This window comes from Rhipicephalus microplus, chromosome X (assembly GCF_043290135.1).
Source record: "Rhipicephalus microplus isolate Deutch F79 chromosome X, USDA_Rmic, whole genome shotgun sequence".
In the NCBI taxonomy this organism is placed as follows: Eukaryota; Metazoa; Arthropoda; class Arachnida; order Ixodida; family Ixodidae; genus Rhipicephalus; species Rhipicephalus microplus.
Window position 1 is genome coordinate 484,644,804 of NC_134710.1, and position 13,772 is coordinate 484,658,575.

At 45.4% G+C, this 13,772-nt stretch overlaps 1 protein-coding gene across 10 annotated transcripts in view; it reads right to left on the reverse strand.

The window, feature by feature from the left end:
- The window catches only part of LOC119160784 (uncharacterized), a 708,235-nt gene that overhangs the window by 47,308 nt on the left and 647,155 nt on the right, over window positions 1-13,772 (reverse strand). For 7 of the 10 annotated variants that reach the window (XM_075880899.1, XM_075880897.1, XM_075880895.1 and 4 more), the window contains one exon: window positions 4,906-4,984. The exons of 2 other annotated variants lie outside the window; for them this stretch is intronic. In XM_075880899.1, coding sequence (XP_075737014.1) covers window positions 4,906-4,984 — 79 coding nt within the window. The remainder of the gene's footprint in view (window positions 1-4,905; window positions 4,985-13,772) is intronic. One more of the 10 variants, XM_075880896.1, reaches the window with a different exon arrangement.

Here is a 13,772-nt window from a genome sequence, read left to right on the forward strand (position 1 = left end):
AAGCTGAAGGTGAGGACAGGGAGGCAGAGCAGCAGGAGGCAGGAAGCATGGGCTCAGAAAACTTGCAATAGCGTGGGAGCAAAAGACAAAAGATGAGAACTTTTTTAAAGTGTTTACTTTTCTCTGGAGGAGGCGACGAGAGCCGCAATTGCTGTGGCACGAAGTTTTTCATTCCTTTTTCACTTCTGCACGCACATGCTCTCAACCGTGCCAGATGTATCCAAGTTTTTTTGGTGTTTATATATCGCATCCATAATGCAAGTTGCCATTATGCAGCGGTGCTGCAATGCTCTCATCTCTCCCTCCTGTGAAGAAACGGAAATAGTTTTCGCTAAGTCTGAAAACGGATATCTTTCAGCAATTTGGACAAAGGCAACAAGTAGGCTGTTTTGGCCAAGCAACAACAATAGCGCATTGTGCAATGGCCAGGATCCTGAACGATTGAGACATTCAGATTGAGATATCGCATTGCTTTCACTGTACTTTGCATTTATTCATTTGCACATTAACTACGGTGGCATTGCATGGGTAACACCTATCATTGTTATCTTCGTTCCATCCAACATATACAAAATTGAGCCATGCGCATCATAACTTACAGTTCTTCACATTCAGATGCCTTTAGCCTGCTTAATTAGCACAAAATTTTATCTGTTAAAAAGTTATTTCAGTATAATATAAGTATAATGATTTAAAAGTTACTTAATTCCCTGCTAATATATTGAATGCAGCTCTTTCGAGAATACTAACCCCACCACGTTTGTTTTTAATCATAATTAGTTGCTACCACCTATTCGCACAACTACAGTAAGAAAACATCTAAATTCTCTACCAATCATCTTTAATATAATTGCTGGCTAAACTTAAAGCTGTCCCCCCCCCCCCCCCATTTTCACTTTTCAAAACATCAATAAAATCTTTCCTTTTAACTCCTGATTGCTTCACTATGTTATAGTATATATATTTTTTCCACTTGTCCTCATTTATTTTGTGTGTTCATTCCTGTTTGCCATGTAAAATTTTCATTTTTGTCATTTTCATTTCTTTTGTGCACATTTTCTACTTTTATTCTGCATTGCTTCTGTGTACCGTATTTGACTGTGCATTGCATTGCTTTTTATGTTATATTTCCCATTGTGGCTTTTGTTTTATAATATTGTTTCCTTTTTTGTTTCAGCTGTTCTAGCATGATGCTGCTTGTTTTGCCTTGTATGAGATTATTATTCCCACGTGCTATTTTCTTGTTAGGCAATTGTTTTCAATTCACTTTTGTTGTAATTCCTAATCGCAGCTCCCATTTTTACGTATTCATACTTTGGAACCATCATCTGTATAAAAGTGTTATGTAGTTGATGCTTATGCAACTAATAAAACTGACGCTAACTGAAAAGAATAAAGTACTACGAGGTTCAATCACAACTTACCCCCTCAAAAAAGTGACTGCGCCTTAGTGACTTTTATTAGATGACTCAGAGGTACTGATATGGTTTAAGAACAAAGCATTGAACATGTCCCTGTCACACCCCAAGTTTCATAAGGAGGTGCAACGCTTTTCGATAATGCAGAATATAACAGACTTCGAAACATCTTCTGGTTGGCTCCACTATTTTATTGTATCCGGCGAGAAGGGAGTAGATGAAAAGTTCGTTAGGTCAAAAGTATCTTTTTTGACCATAATGTCAACGCTCTTTAACACCAATATCATGTAATTGGTTCTTTTCTTCGCTCCTTTCAATATGGTACCTCTATATACAGTGGAACCCCATTCATACGTTTTTCAGCGAACCGGGTAAGAAAAATGCAACAAACGAGAAAACGCAAGAGTGAGAAAAGCACCGAAAATCAATCAGAGCACAGGTACTTGACTACAAATAATGTATTTCGGCAAGGTGAGCCTCAGACTTAAAATATTCGACGATAGTTGACTGCCGCTTCTTTTGCTCGCTGCTAAGCACCACACCCTTCTCAACAATTTGGAAGATGGCATTGCTTTCAGCGTCACTTTGGTGTGCTACATACCTGCAAAGGTAGTCTAGGGCCGCGACGGCTTCTCCAAAGTTGAGATCGGCTGACTCCACTGCCAACTCTACAAAATCATAAGGCTTGTGCTTGTCGTCGTCATCGATGTCCCCGTCTTCAGTTGCGATTGAGTTTGCAATGATCTCTGTGATTGTCCGCCACTTTGACTGTTTTCTAAGCGATGACGTGCCTCTTGCGGAAATGGTCGATTCAGCCATTTTACACCGCAAAATACAATGCCCAGTTTGTCAGCAATTTCTATCGCATTCTCCCATAAAATGCTGCTGTCGAAGTTGATACCGGCAGCGCAAGCTTGCATGATCAGGTGAGAAGAACCTCGTCCAGGTTCTTGTGCTTGGCGCCACGAGCTTGCTTGGCTTTCAGGCTGAAGAAAGCGGCATTCCCTTCAATCTCAGTACACTTCGAGATGATGCTGTTGAGAGTTGACGGTGGCTTTCCAACATCTTTGGCAACGTCCATTCTTTTTCGCGCTGCCTGCTTGCCGATTGCTTTAAGTACATCCAGCGTTTTCTCAAGGGAAAGTGCTTTCTGCTTACGTGACGCCATAAAGACTTGACAAAGATTGCGTTGACAAGTTCAACGGTAACAGGATTAGCGCACACAACTGTGACTGAAGACGAGTCACAACGCAATGTGCGGCGGTACGACTGCCACGCAGTTGCGGCATTCCATAGTGGTTGGTTGGTTGGTTGGTTCCTCAACACTTTGGCGCAACCCACCCACAGAACACCTACCAGTTGACCCACCTAGGGGGATAGGCCATGAATGGGACGGTGCCTTGCTTTTCAAATTATTTCACTTCTTGAAAGAGAGGGTTGGATTACTTAGGTAATATAGGTAATAATAAAAAGGTGTTAAATTTCTAAAAAAACCTTGAAAAGAAAACGTATAAACATACAAAAAAAATTATACATAAAACAACTGAAGTTACTTATTATTAGCATTCCATTCTTTTAGATTCTCGTAAGAAATTTGTAACAGCGGTAAAAACGCTCCTGTGGCTGAATCCAAATGCGACTGCGCCAAACATGAAGGAAGGAAAGGTCCTTTCCTTCCTCCGTGGCGCCAAATGAAAGAATCACCGGAAGTGTCAAGTTTAAGCCCAACTTTCGTAGGGGTTCTTCTAGTAGATTTTCCCTTTGAGTTTTGAATTTTTGGCATGACAAAAAGAAGTGCTCCAAAGATTCTCTCTCATTACAATAAAGGCACAAAGGTGACTGTGCCAGACCCGACCTGTGAAGGTAAAAGTTCAATGAGGGGACTCGACAACGCAGCCTGGTAATCACTATTTCTTCCTTTCTTGATGAACACCACTTGTTCTTCCAAGGGAACTTTAGCTGTGGGAAGTCTGATACAAACAAAGGAGATTTTGCAAAGTTATTGGCCGTTGTGCGTTTTTCAAAGGGTGCTGCTGTGATATATTCCGAAGTAGGCAAAATAGGTAAAACAGGACAATCAAGGGAAGATACAGCTAGTGCATCTGCATGCTCTTTCAGAGCTAAACCTCTATGGCCTGATACCCAAACTAGTCGGACGAGTCGCACATGTGTAGGAATGAGCGAGTAGAAAGTTTCTAAGGTACGCGAAAAATTTGGTGAGATTAAGGCAGTACAGACCGAGAGACAGTCTGTTAGAACAATAACCGCTGATATATCTTGCGGCACTTTGCGCAATGCAAGGACTATTGCCAGTAGTTCAGCTTGGTAAATAGGTGTAAAGTCGGGTAATCGAATTGAAAAAGCCCAATCTAGAGAGAATGATACAATTCCTACGCCAGCCTTCTCTTCATAAACTGAAGCGTTAGTCGCTATCACCATGGATGTTTCTAGATTGGCCAAATGATCTTCCAAAATGCCATTTATATACTGATATGGTAAATTTTTTGCATTCTTGGGATATATATCGTCAAATGCTATCCTGATTGCATCTACAGTGTTGAGCACAAGTGTTTCCCAAAGGTTAACTCTTAAGGGCTCCAAAAGTTTCTGAGTAAATATTACTTATTTCTGAGTAAATATTATTATTACTTCTGAGTAAATATTCCGTAGTGAAACTTTCATTGCAAGCACAGTGATGATGGTGATAGCATTTTTCACAAAAGGCCATCTAGGGGTGGGCTCTCCAACTTGCCTGTGGCTTTTTGCAGCCTGTTCCGCAGCCAAGCCAAGCGAAGACTGTCAAACGTCAAATAAAAATGGCAGCGCCCTGGCGGGTTCGGCAGACTTGGACGCGAGGCGTCGAGCAAGAACGTTCTCACAGTTGTGACGTAACAGCGGGGTTCGCAATACATGGGATTCTATGGGAGCTATGCCGGGAACGAAGAAAGACAACATAACAGCTGAGAAAATGCAGCAGTGAGGAACGTAACAACAGAGTTCTACTGCGATGTTGCGAGTGCTCTCAAACTAGTGAGACAATTTTTTTAAAGTGATGACAACATAAAAAATGTTTACTAAGAACTTCCCTAAAAGAGGTGGCCAAAGCACCCCCTTACGTAATTTGTGCCTCTGATCAATAAATACTCAAACAGTGTATAAATGACACAGCTATGGAATACGCTTAAATAGGCATGAGTAAAACTGTGATTCCAGGTAAACTGAAGATGAGTAAATGGGAGGTGTGAAAAGAGTAAATGGCACGAAAATACAATTCACCGCCTGCAGAAACTAAACCTGCAACTTTCAAACTTAACTTAATCTACCATCGTCTGATATAAAACCTAACCACATAAGTGAGTTTACAAAACATTTACACAGACTGTGTCATCAAAGGGCATGACTAAGATAGACGTACATATAAAAGCAAAGATTTTCCAAGAAACAAGAGTGCATGTCAGAAATGATGCAGTGGCAGAGTACAACTCACCCATATCAGCCAAAATCTGTGCATAAGGTAGCACCACCTCCAGGCAGTTCAGTGCAGACGTTTGTAACTGGGTGTCCTGCTGCAGTGAGTCAAAGCCTTATGCTCATGTGAATGCAATTTAATTGATAGCAATTAATTAAGACATGTCCAGAACTAAATAGCTTTGCAGGCTAACACTGTAAATAAATTTTTCATTCAGTAGCCACTTTAGTGATGTGAACTTAGCACCTTCGTGGCAATCTGACAGGTGGTTCATAAAGGCAACTTTTCGTTCACACTTAATTTGGAAGGTCAGTGTTTACTTGGCAGTTCATTTTTTCAGGCTGAGTTTTTCTAAAACAAGTAAAATGCATTGAAAATCCTCGACTGTCTCTAGTGAAATAATAAAATATAATTGTTTTGAAAATGAATCGGTAACTGACAATCTTACTTCATCACCCTGTATGGTCCCAAATATTTAATTTTATTTTACATAGCTGCCATTCCTTCTGTAAAAAAGTAAAAAAATCAAAGCTAGAGCAAAACATGTTTTCTAGGTCTCTTAGAGAAAAACAATGCATTGAGAAAACACACGTGTGAACGAACCAAGAAAGAACTTGTCACGCAGTGACTTGCCACGAACCACTGAGGTCTTGTTGCATTGTCAGTAAGGGCCAAATAATGAACCACAAAGAGCGTGCCATAATGAGATGCCAAAATGGCGACAAGACAACGGATGCATAGGGGAATGGCTGGCCAAAACAGCAGATGGTATAACATGCTTGTGTGCAGGCATTAGAGCGTGTGGCGTGGCTCTTCAAAAAAAAAAAAAAACTGTGTATATAACGTGTATGTATATACAATCACACCACAACAAACTCTCGTGTCACGTCTTTATATGATGATGATTGAGCATATGTAAAGAAGATTCATGGTTTACCGTATCTAACCTCTAGAGCAGGCTCCTTCATTGTGATTCACTACGTGGATATGCGGGTATTTTTTCCGTTACAGTTGATGCTGCACAGTTGTTCAGCTGCACATGGTCCTGGGGAGTGCTTGACCCTGCAGCACAGGCACCATTCGTCTTGCGAGCAAGTGGCTTTTGTGTTCCCGTAGCGGCTGCAGTGGGAACACTTTAGGGGCCGGGGCTGGCATTGACAGGTGGGGCGTACAGCAGGATGTCAGGGGGAATGGTGGTCAATGGATAGGTGAGTGTGAGGCATTTGTCTCTACAAACACCGGAAGCAAGTGGCACTGGTGAAGCAATGTTAATGGCTAGGTCCTCAAATGGTATGAACGGGTCCACTCAGAAGATCATGCCAACACAGTTGTTGAGATCCAGTTGCTTGGACCAGACTTCTATCTCGCAGATTATCCCGACCTGCAGCAGGGCGGTTAGAACGGCAGTGGGGTGCGTGTCAACTGCAAGTAGGTTGTGTTTGAAATTCACCGGAATGCATCGGGCAGTTAGAAATCCCGAGAAAAATGCAGCGACCGAGTCCTTCGACACAGCCAGGAAGTTGGCCTTTTTCCCGACAGGTCGAAAGATAATCCTGGCCACTTGGTTTTTCGGCATTAAATATCCGCAGGCTTGGAGATCTTGGTGGCTCCAATGAGAGCACGGTGAAGTGCTTGCATGCATGCGCGCACTTAGGAAGGGCGCCATTTGCTTGGCGGTCGATGGAGTTAGGAGAAGAGAGATGCTGTTGCTACAAGGAGGGAGTCCTTCGCATGAAGCTAGGACAGTAGCAGGCGAGAAGGAAAAGCCGGTTTGCACATTTCATTCTCTCACAGCCTGAAAGAGGGTGCCAGAGCCCTTTCTCCTGAGGCAAGTTTTTCTTTTTGGAGCGTGCCGGCTTCGGCGGCTACTGCTCCTGCTGTATGGGCCCCAATGACTATGCCAATGTTGCTGGGATGGCTTCCTGCTGGTTCACTTTCTTGCGATGGCCTTTCATTAAGTGCAGAGCTGCTATGAACAAAAGAATGGGAGGGCAAAAAAACTTGCGTCCTCCTCGGTTGAAATCCCACTCAGACCTGCCTATATTTAGAGCGAAAATTTTCATTGCTCTAGCTTATGGACAAGTAAGATCTATGGTCCATGGGCATCTACAGACTTATGGGCAAGTAAATAGACCTTTAATGATGATATAACGGTGATGATGAAAGTATTGAATAACAAGAATAACGTGCTCATAATGGCAATAATTAATGATGATAAATGAAAGTGTTGAATCAACGCAGCTGCCTTAGTGGTGCGCCAAGACATGGTCATTCGTTTCGTATGGGCTGTGTGGGGGCTGTAACGGCAGCACAAACTTACATACTGCTCATGATGCAGCTGGCACCACACGGCAGTTCAATGCCTCAAGGGACTCCCACGCCAGTTGCTTGTGGCAGCAACGTTGGCAAAGGCACAAACTTGGTCTCTGTTACCCCTTATGCTGAGACATGCACTAAATCATGTGGATCGTCTTCACAGGGCCACTGGGAGAACTGCCTTCCTTCGGAGACTACCAATCAGCATCACAAAAGGCAGAAATCTGCGCTCTCTATGAAGAACTAGGGCTCGAGGTTCCATGCCCTATTCGGCTTTTCATGCCCTATTCGGCTTTTTCCACTGCAGCCTTTCAACATGCATTTAGGACTGAAAAACCTCAGCAAAAGGGGAACAATGGCGTGTGAGCTCCACCAGGCGCCATGGTGAAACTCCCCTGGAGGCGCTGCCTTCGTTCAAAGATTACAGAGTCGACCAGTTTCACGAATGGCACAGATATGTGCACTCTATGAAGAACTGGTGACTAAGCCTCCCTGTCCTATCCAGCCCCCTCCATCTCACCAGCAGCCTCTCGATGTACATTTAGGGCTGGGAAACCTTAGCAAAAGGTGCACACCGGTGAGCGAGCTCCACCAGCAAGTGGTGGAAAAACTTCAAAACAGGCTTCCAAATAAGTCTTGGCAGCCTGTCGCGGACTGCTATATTGGTGTTCGCGAATGGCTCTGTTCGGGACAGCTCCATGGCAGCCTGTGTTATACTTTCAACTGGGACAACCATCCGGTGCTGCCTTCCCTTCCATACCAACTCCACTACAGATGAATAGGCTGGTTTCACTACCAGCCAGCCCTACAAGCGCTACTCCAACCAGACCAAGCAGGCTTCCTTTTGGTATTGCTGCACGCCAAAGTAACAGCGAAAAGGCTAGTGGTGTGCATCTGTCCTTCCACCGGGTTCCCTAGCATATTGGCATAGCTGGCAACAAAGAGGCCGCCACTGCCACCTAGGCATCATACCACGGCACCACCCCAGTCACCAAGGCAGTAGCTCAGTCAGTTTACTCCCAGCAACAACTGTGATTGCTCCTACCAACGGCCCACCCTGACACGCGGGTGGCAAGCAGGAAGTCACTGCCGCCCCCCCCCCCCCCCCCTCCAGCCTGAACTGATGTGAACAGTGGTTGTCAGTTTGCCTCTGTACTGGCAGCGCCTGACCTACGGCACTTATGTATTTCATGGGTCGATCTTCATTGTCCGAGTGCCAAATATGTGGCGACGACGAAACGCTTGAGCATGTAATTTGCTCCTGCCCTGCAGAGAACATCTTTTTTCCCACCCATTCGAAGATGCAAGCCCTTCAAGCCTTTTTTAAGCTTTGAGCTTCTGCGGATCTCTCTGCTTTATGGCTTTTACTACCGACTGTGCTGAAAATACTCTCTTGCCATGCCTGTAACGTTTCTTTTTTTCTCTTCTTCCTATCAAATCTACTTCCTCCTCCCTATTCCTAAAGGCACTGAGCCATGCTCCTGCGACAGGAGGCAAACAATAGCATCCTTTTTATTCTGATGAGGCAGGTTTGGTTGAGACCACCTCTCAGCAGCCAGCTCCCAGCTGATACAAGAAAAGTGACAGTCCTACCTTATATCTAAGGGTTATCACACCGACTAGAGAGAATAGGACCACGAGCAAACATAAAAGTCGTGTTCCCTGCTCCCACAAATCGCAGAGTATGTGCAGACTAACCAGACCTGCCTCATCGAACAAGCAGGAATGTAAAACAAAGCATAAAAATAGTTTTATAGAGTACAATGACACAGTTGTGTACAAACTTCCGTTGACACGTGGCAAGAATTATCTGGGTAAAAGTGGGCCGTGCGTAAATGAACGTTCAAAGAAACACTGCTACAGCGTCAGAAAAAAAGGGAAGTGGGGGGTTGCTCGATGCCTGCTGCAGGCATTGCAGTAATTCAAGTGACAGTGCAAGTGATGATGTCTATACTATGTGAATGCTGCTTTTTCATGAGTTGTTGGTGCCAGCTTGGTCAGCTGACCGGCGAAGTAATCGAGGCTGAAATGATTGATAGGCTGGCAGATAACTTTTCTAAACTGTCGACTGCCCTTTCACGTAAGGAATTAGCCTATCTACGTAAAGATATGTGAATTGGCAAAATACGTGCGATCATTATAATTGAAAATTGAAAAACTATGTTGCCTATATATAAGACATTTTTTTTTTTCAAAAAAAGCCAAATGCAGGAACCAAATTTAGGCTGAATTTCACGGGAACGTAAAGCATGCCTAAGTATCTTCAACTCCTAGAACAGTTTTAATTAAATGGAGCAATTTTTTCATCGTAACATGAACTTAAAAAAGCAGTTTCTAATAAAAAATGAGCCAAGTACTCCAATTCTCTAAATCAAACTGAGCCATATTCATTAAATCAGCATTGTGCAAAGTAACATGACTGAAAGAACGAAAATGGGCTCACTCAAAATGTTTCATTCGTCTTCTAGTTGCTTATGGTGTTCACATTCCACTGGTTTTTATAGGGCAAGATTGAAACTCACGATGTTTAATGACAAAGCTTGATTATAGAATGTAAGAGGCTGACTTTCCCAGTTTTTTTTGTTTTGCCTCTTAGTGATTCTTTTTGACTTTAGCGCTATAGAGTATCATGTCCTCTGTTCACTCCAACACGGTATATTTGAAATATGCATGAAGTGAAGATATTTGGCATCTACCTCTTCCCCAAGGAAGATGTGGTCTGAAAGAAGACAGCCTAAAACAAAATAGAACACTTTTCAAGGCCTACGATAAATGCCAAGAACAAGACAACTTATAACAGTCCAGAATAGTGTCCCTTTTGCCAAGAAGGACCACTCGTTTTTCAAGTCCAGTAATTTCCATTACCCCCATGCGACAAAGCATGGCACTGACGGAGGCACTAAGATTGACATTAAATCTATCAGAAAATATTGCTATACAGTGCATTCGAATCCTTTTGAACTTATTTTACGAGCTAGTTCATGCCCAATAGAAATGTTGAATTCTATATATATCAGCCAAATAAAAACTTCACTCCTGAAAACTGATGATGCTAGGCTATGTAGATTTTATTCACAATAAAGATTTCTTATATTTAGAGGAAAAAGATATAGAGCTCGCCACTTTTCAGTGCTTTGATTAGGCTGCCACTGGAGCGTGGCGCCCCCTGTGCCTTCTGTGTATGTCTATATATGTCCGTCTCAATAAAGGCGGGGAACGCAGTTTTGTCTGGGGGAGCCAACTTGTGCGTGTCGGTTCTTGTGTGCCCGTGCCCCTTCGCGGCACTAACCACACGACATTGTGTCAGAAGTGGGATAGCAAACGAACAATGCCCCCAGCCTTAGGCCCTGCCATGACTGAACGGCAACATGATGTCCCTCAACGAGACAAGCCAGCGGCCGCAACTGCGGCAACTGTACAGCATCAACCTCCAGCCACCAGATCCGTTTGACTATGCAAACTCGGCAACATGGGTGACATGACGCCGCTGCTATAAAGACTCCGCGGTGGTTTCACGGCTCACAAAAGTGTCGGAAGACGTGCAGGTACGCTCGTTACTGGGCCCGGACGCATAGGCCTGGACGCGCACCGGCTCCTCGAGACTTTTTCGCTCGACGCCCTGTCACTTGCCTCATACAAAGTCGTTGCCGCTCGCTTCTTTAGTGCACCCGGGCAACAAGCTATATGAGTCGTCATAGTTTAACTGCAAGTCCAGCTGCCGTACAAAGGCGTTGATATGTACTACACAGAGCTGTGTAGGATGGTGAACCGCTGTAACTTTCAATCAGCTGCCACCGAGGAAAGGCTCGTACGTGACCGGTTCGTTGTCGGCCTCCGCGACTCCCACCTCTCGTACCAGCTGTGCTGAAACCTGAAGCTGACGCTCAAGGAGGCATGGACTCAGGCCCGTCAATCCGAAGACGCCGATTAAAAAAAGTATTCCCAGAACTGCACTGAGAACTCGTGTGAGCTCAACCTCGACGCTGCAAAATCGGACATGCTCGCCTCTCGTCGTTCCGGAGCTAAGCCTACTGTGTGGCAGCCGCAAGCAGAGCACGCCCGCGAGCCATCCACATGTGAATTCTGTGGTCGTGCCCCTCACCGACGTTCGAACTGTCCAGCTCGACGCTCCACCTGCAACTCTTGCAAAAAAAAAGGCTCAAGTGTGCCGCTCGAGGAAGTACAAGCAGAACAAGCTCGGCTCCATTAGCACGTGCCACGGCGAAACTTGTCGACGTTACTGTTGACAACTACACAGCACAGTTCAAGGTAAACTTCGGTGCCGAAGTATCTGCCGTGCCCAGTGACTTCCCTGTGCTACCCGCCAAGCTCAACCAAGTCGACAGCTTGCTCACCGGCCCGAGAGAACAGCCACTTGGTGTGCTAGGCTCGTATCCGGCACGACTTCGGTGGCACAAAAAAACAAGTTGCCAGTGCCTCTACGTCTTACAGTCTCTCACTGTACCTTTTCTCGAACTACCTGTGCTGCAAGCCCTACAAGTAGTAAAGTTGCTTGCCGAACTCAAGACTCCAAAGGCAAAGCTGCGCGCCGAGGTCTTCAAAGTACAAGGCACTCTGAAAGACGAGTTTTTTATTCGGCTGAAAGCCGATGCCGTGCCCTTCTCGTTAAGTGTCTCCTGCAGGATTCCTATCCTGTTGCTAGAGATCATCTGCTGTGAGCTGGACAAATCGGAAAGCGCCGGCGTGATTCTGATTCGCAGGGTCGAAAAGCCTACACCATGCTGCTCCAGTCTCGTCGTCATACGGAAAGACGATGGTTCCTACCGGCTGAGCGTTGACTTGATGAAACTGAACAAAGTTGTCCTCCGTGAATGTCATATTCTATCAACTGTGGAGCAAGTCCTTGGCCTCCTTGGTGACACAACAGTTTTTTCAAAGCTCGATGCCACTGCAAGCTTCCACCAGGTTAAGCTCTCGGCTGATTCCCAAGAGCTCACGATGTTTATTACACCATATGCCCGCTACTGCTTTTGCCGGCTCCCCTTTGGCATCACCTCCGCGCCCGAATACTTCCAAAAACAGATGTCGAGAATCCTGGAGGGCGAAGATGGAGTCGCCAGTATGATAGATGACATCCTTGTTTTTGAACGCACCTGCTAAGAGCATGACGCTAGACTGAGCTAGATGCTGTCCTGCCTTGCAAAAGCAGGCATCACACTGAACCAGGACAAATGTCGTTTTGGGGTATCTGAGGTCTCCTTCCTCAAAATTGTCATCTCAGCAGAAGGCATCAGGATAGATCCAAGCAGGATCGAAGCAGTCAAAGCCATGGAAGCTCTAACTGACGTCAACGACGTTAGGAGACTGCTGGGAATGGCGAACCACCTCGCCAGATTTTTACCACACATTTCGAATGCCACAGCACCCATCAGAGTTTTATTGGGTAAGTCCGCAAGTTGGGTGTGGCAGCATGAGTAAAAGGCTGCATCCGAGAAAATTAAAGCACTCTTGACATCAGACAGGTGCATGGCTAAGCACCATCCGTCGCATGCCACTACAGTGTCTGCAAACGGCAGCTCATTCGGAATTGGTGCAGTCTTGCTACAGATGCAACCCTCGGGAGAGCTCCGCCCAGTCACGTTCCCTTTGAGACGGCTGACTGAAACAGAACATTGTTACAGCCAGACCAAAAAAGAAACCTTGGCAACGACATGAGCTATTAAAAAATTTGACATGTTCATCTGTGGCATCAACTTCAACGTCGAGAGTGACCACCTGCCGCTCATTTCACTCGTGGGCAAGATGGAGCTGGACATGTTGCCGCCTCGTGTTCAGAGACTACGACTCAAGACAATGCAATATCCATTTCACTTGCTACACGTGCTGGGAAAACTGCTAGCGACAGCCGATACCTTGTCTCGAATCATCAAGGCACTCACTTCCTTCAACACAGTGGAACTCTACGCACGCAGCGCAAGTCGTCGGCTGCATGTCGGATGTCTTGTCACTGAGCCACGAGGACATACGACAGGCACAAAAGTCTGATGGAGAGTGCAAGGCTCTCATTTCCTTCTGCCAGCAGGGTTGGCCACAGAAGTCAAAGATACCACTGCATCCTTCCAAGTACGCCTCTGTGGTAGATGAGCTCTCAGTCTACGATGGTGTTTCGCTCAAAGGCCCCCGTATAGTCATCCCATCATCCCCTCGGCCTGCGGTCTTGACACTCTTGCACAAAGGTCATCAGGGCATCAACAGGACCAAAGCCCTAGCTCGAGAATTGGTTTGGTGGCCGGGCATCTTTGCAGACATCGCCTGTCTCATCACCAATGGCGAACAGTGCATCTCCACCTGCGTGAACCTTGCTGAGCCCCTGGTCTCCACGGCTCTATCTGGACGTCCCTGGGAATTTATAGGAATAAATTTATTCCACCTCAATGGCTAGACATTCATCCTGGTGGTGGAATATTACTCAAGGTTCTCTGAGGTGGTTACCCTGAGAAGCACGGCAGCTCAGGCAGTCATCGATGCTCTCAAAAGCATCTCTGCTAGACACGAAATCCTGCAAGAGGTCAGGTCAGACAATGGCCCACCGTTCTCGTCACAAGAAT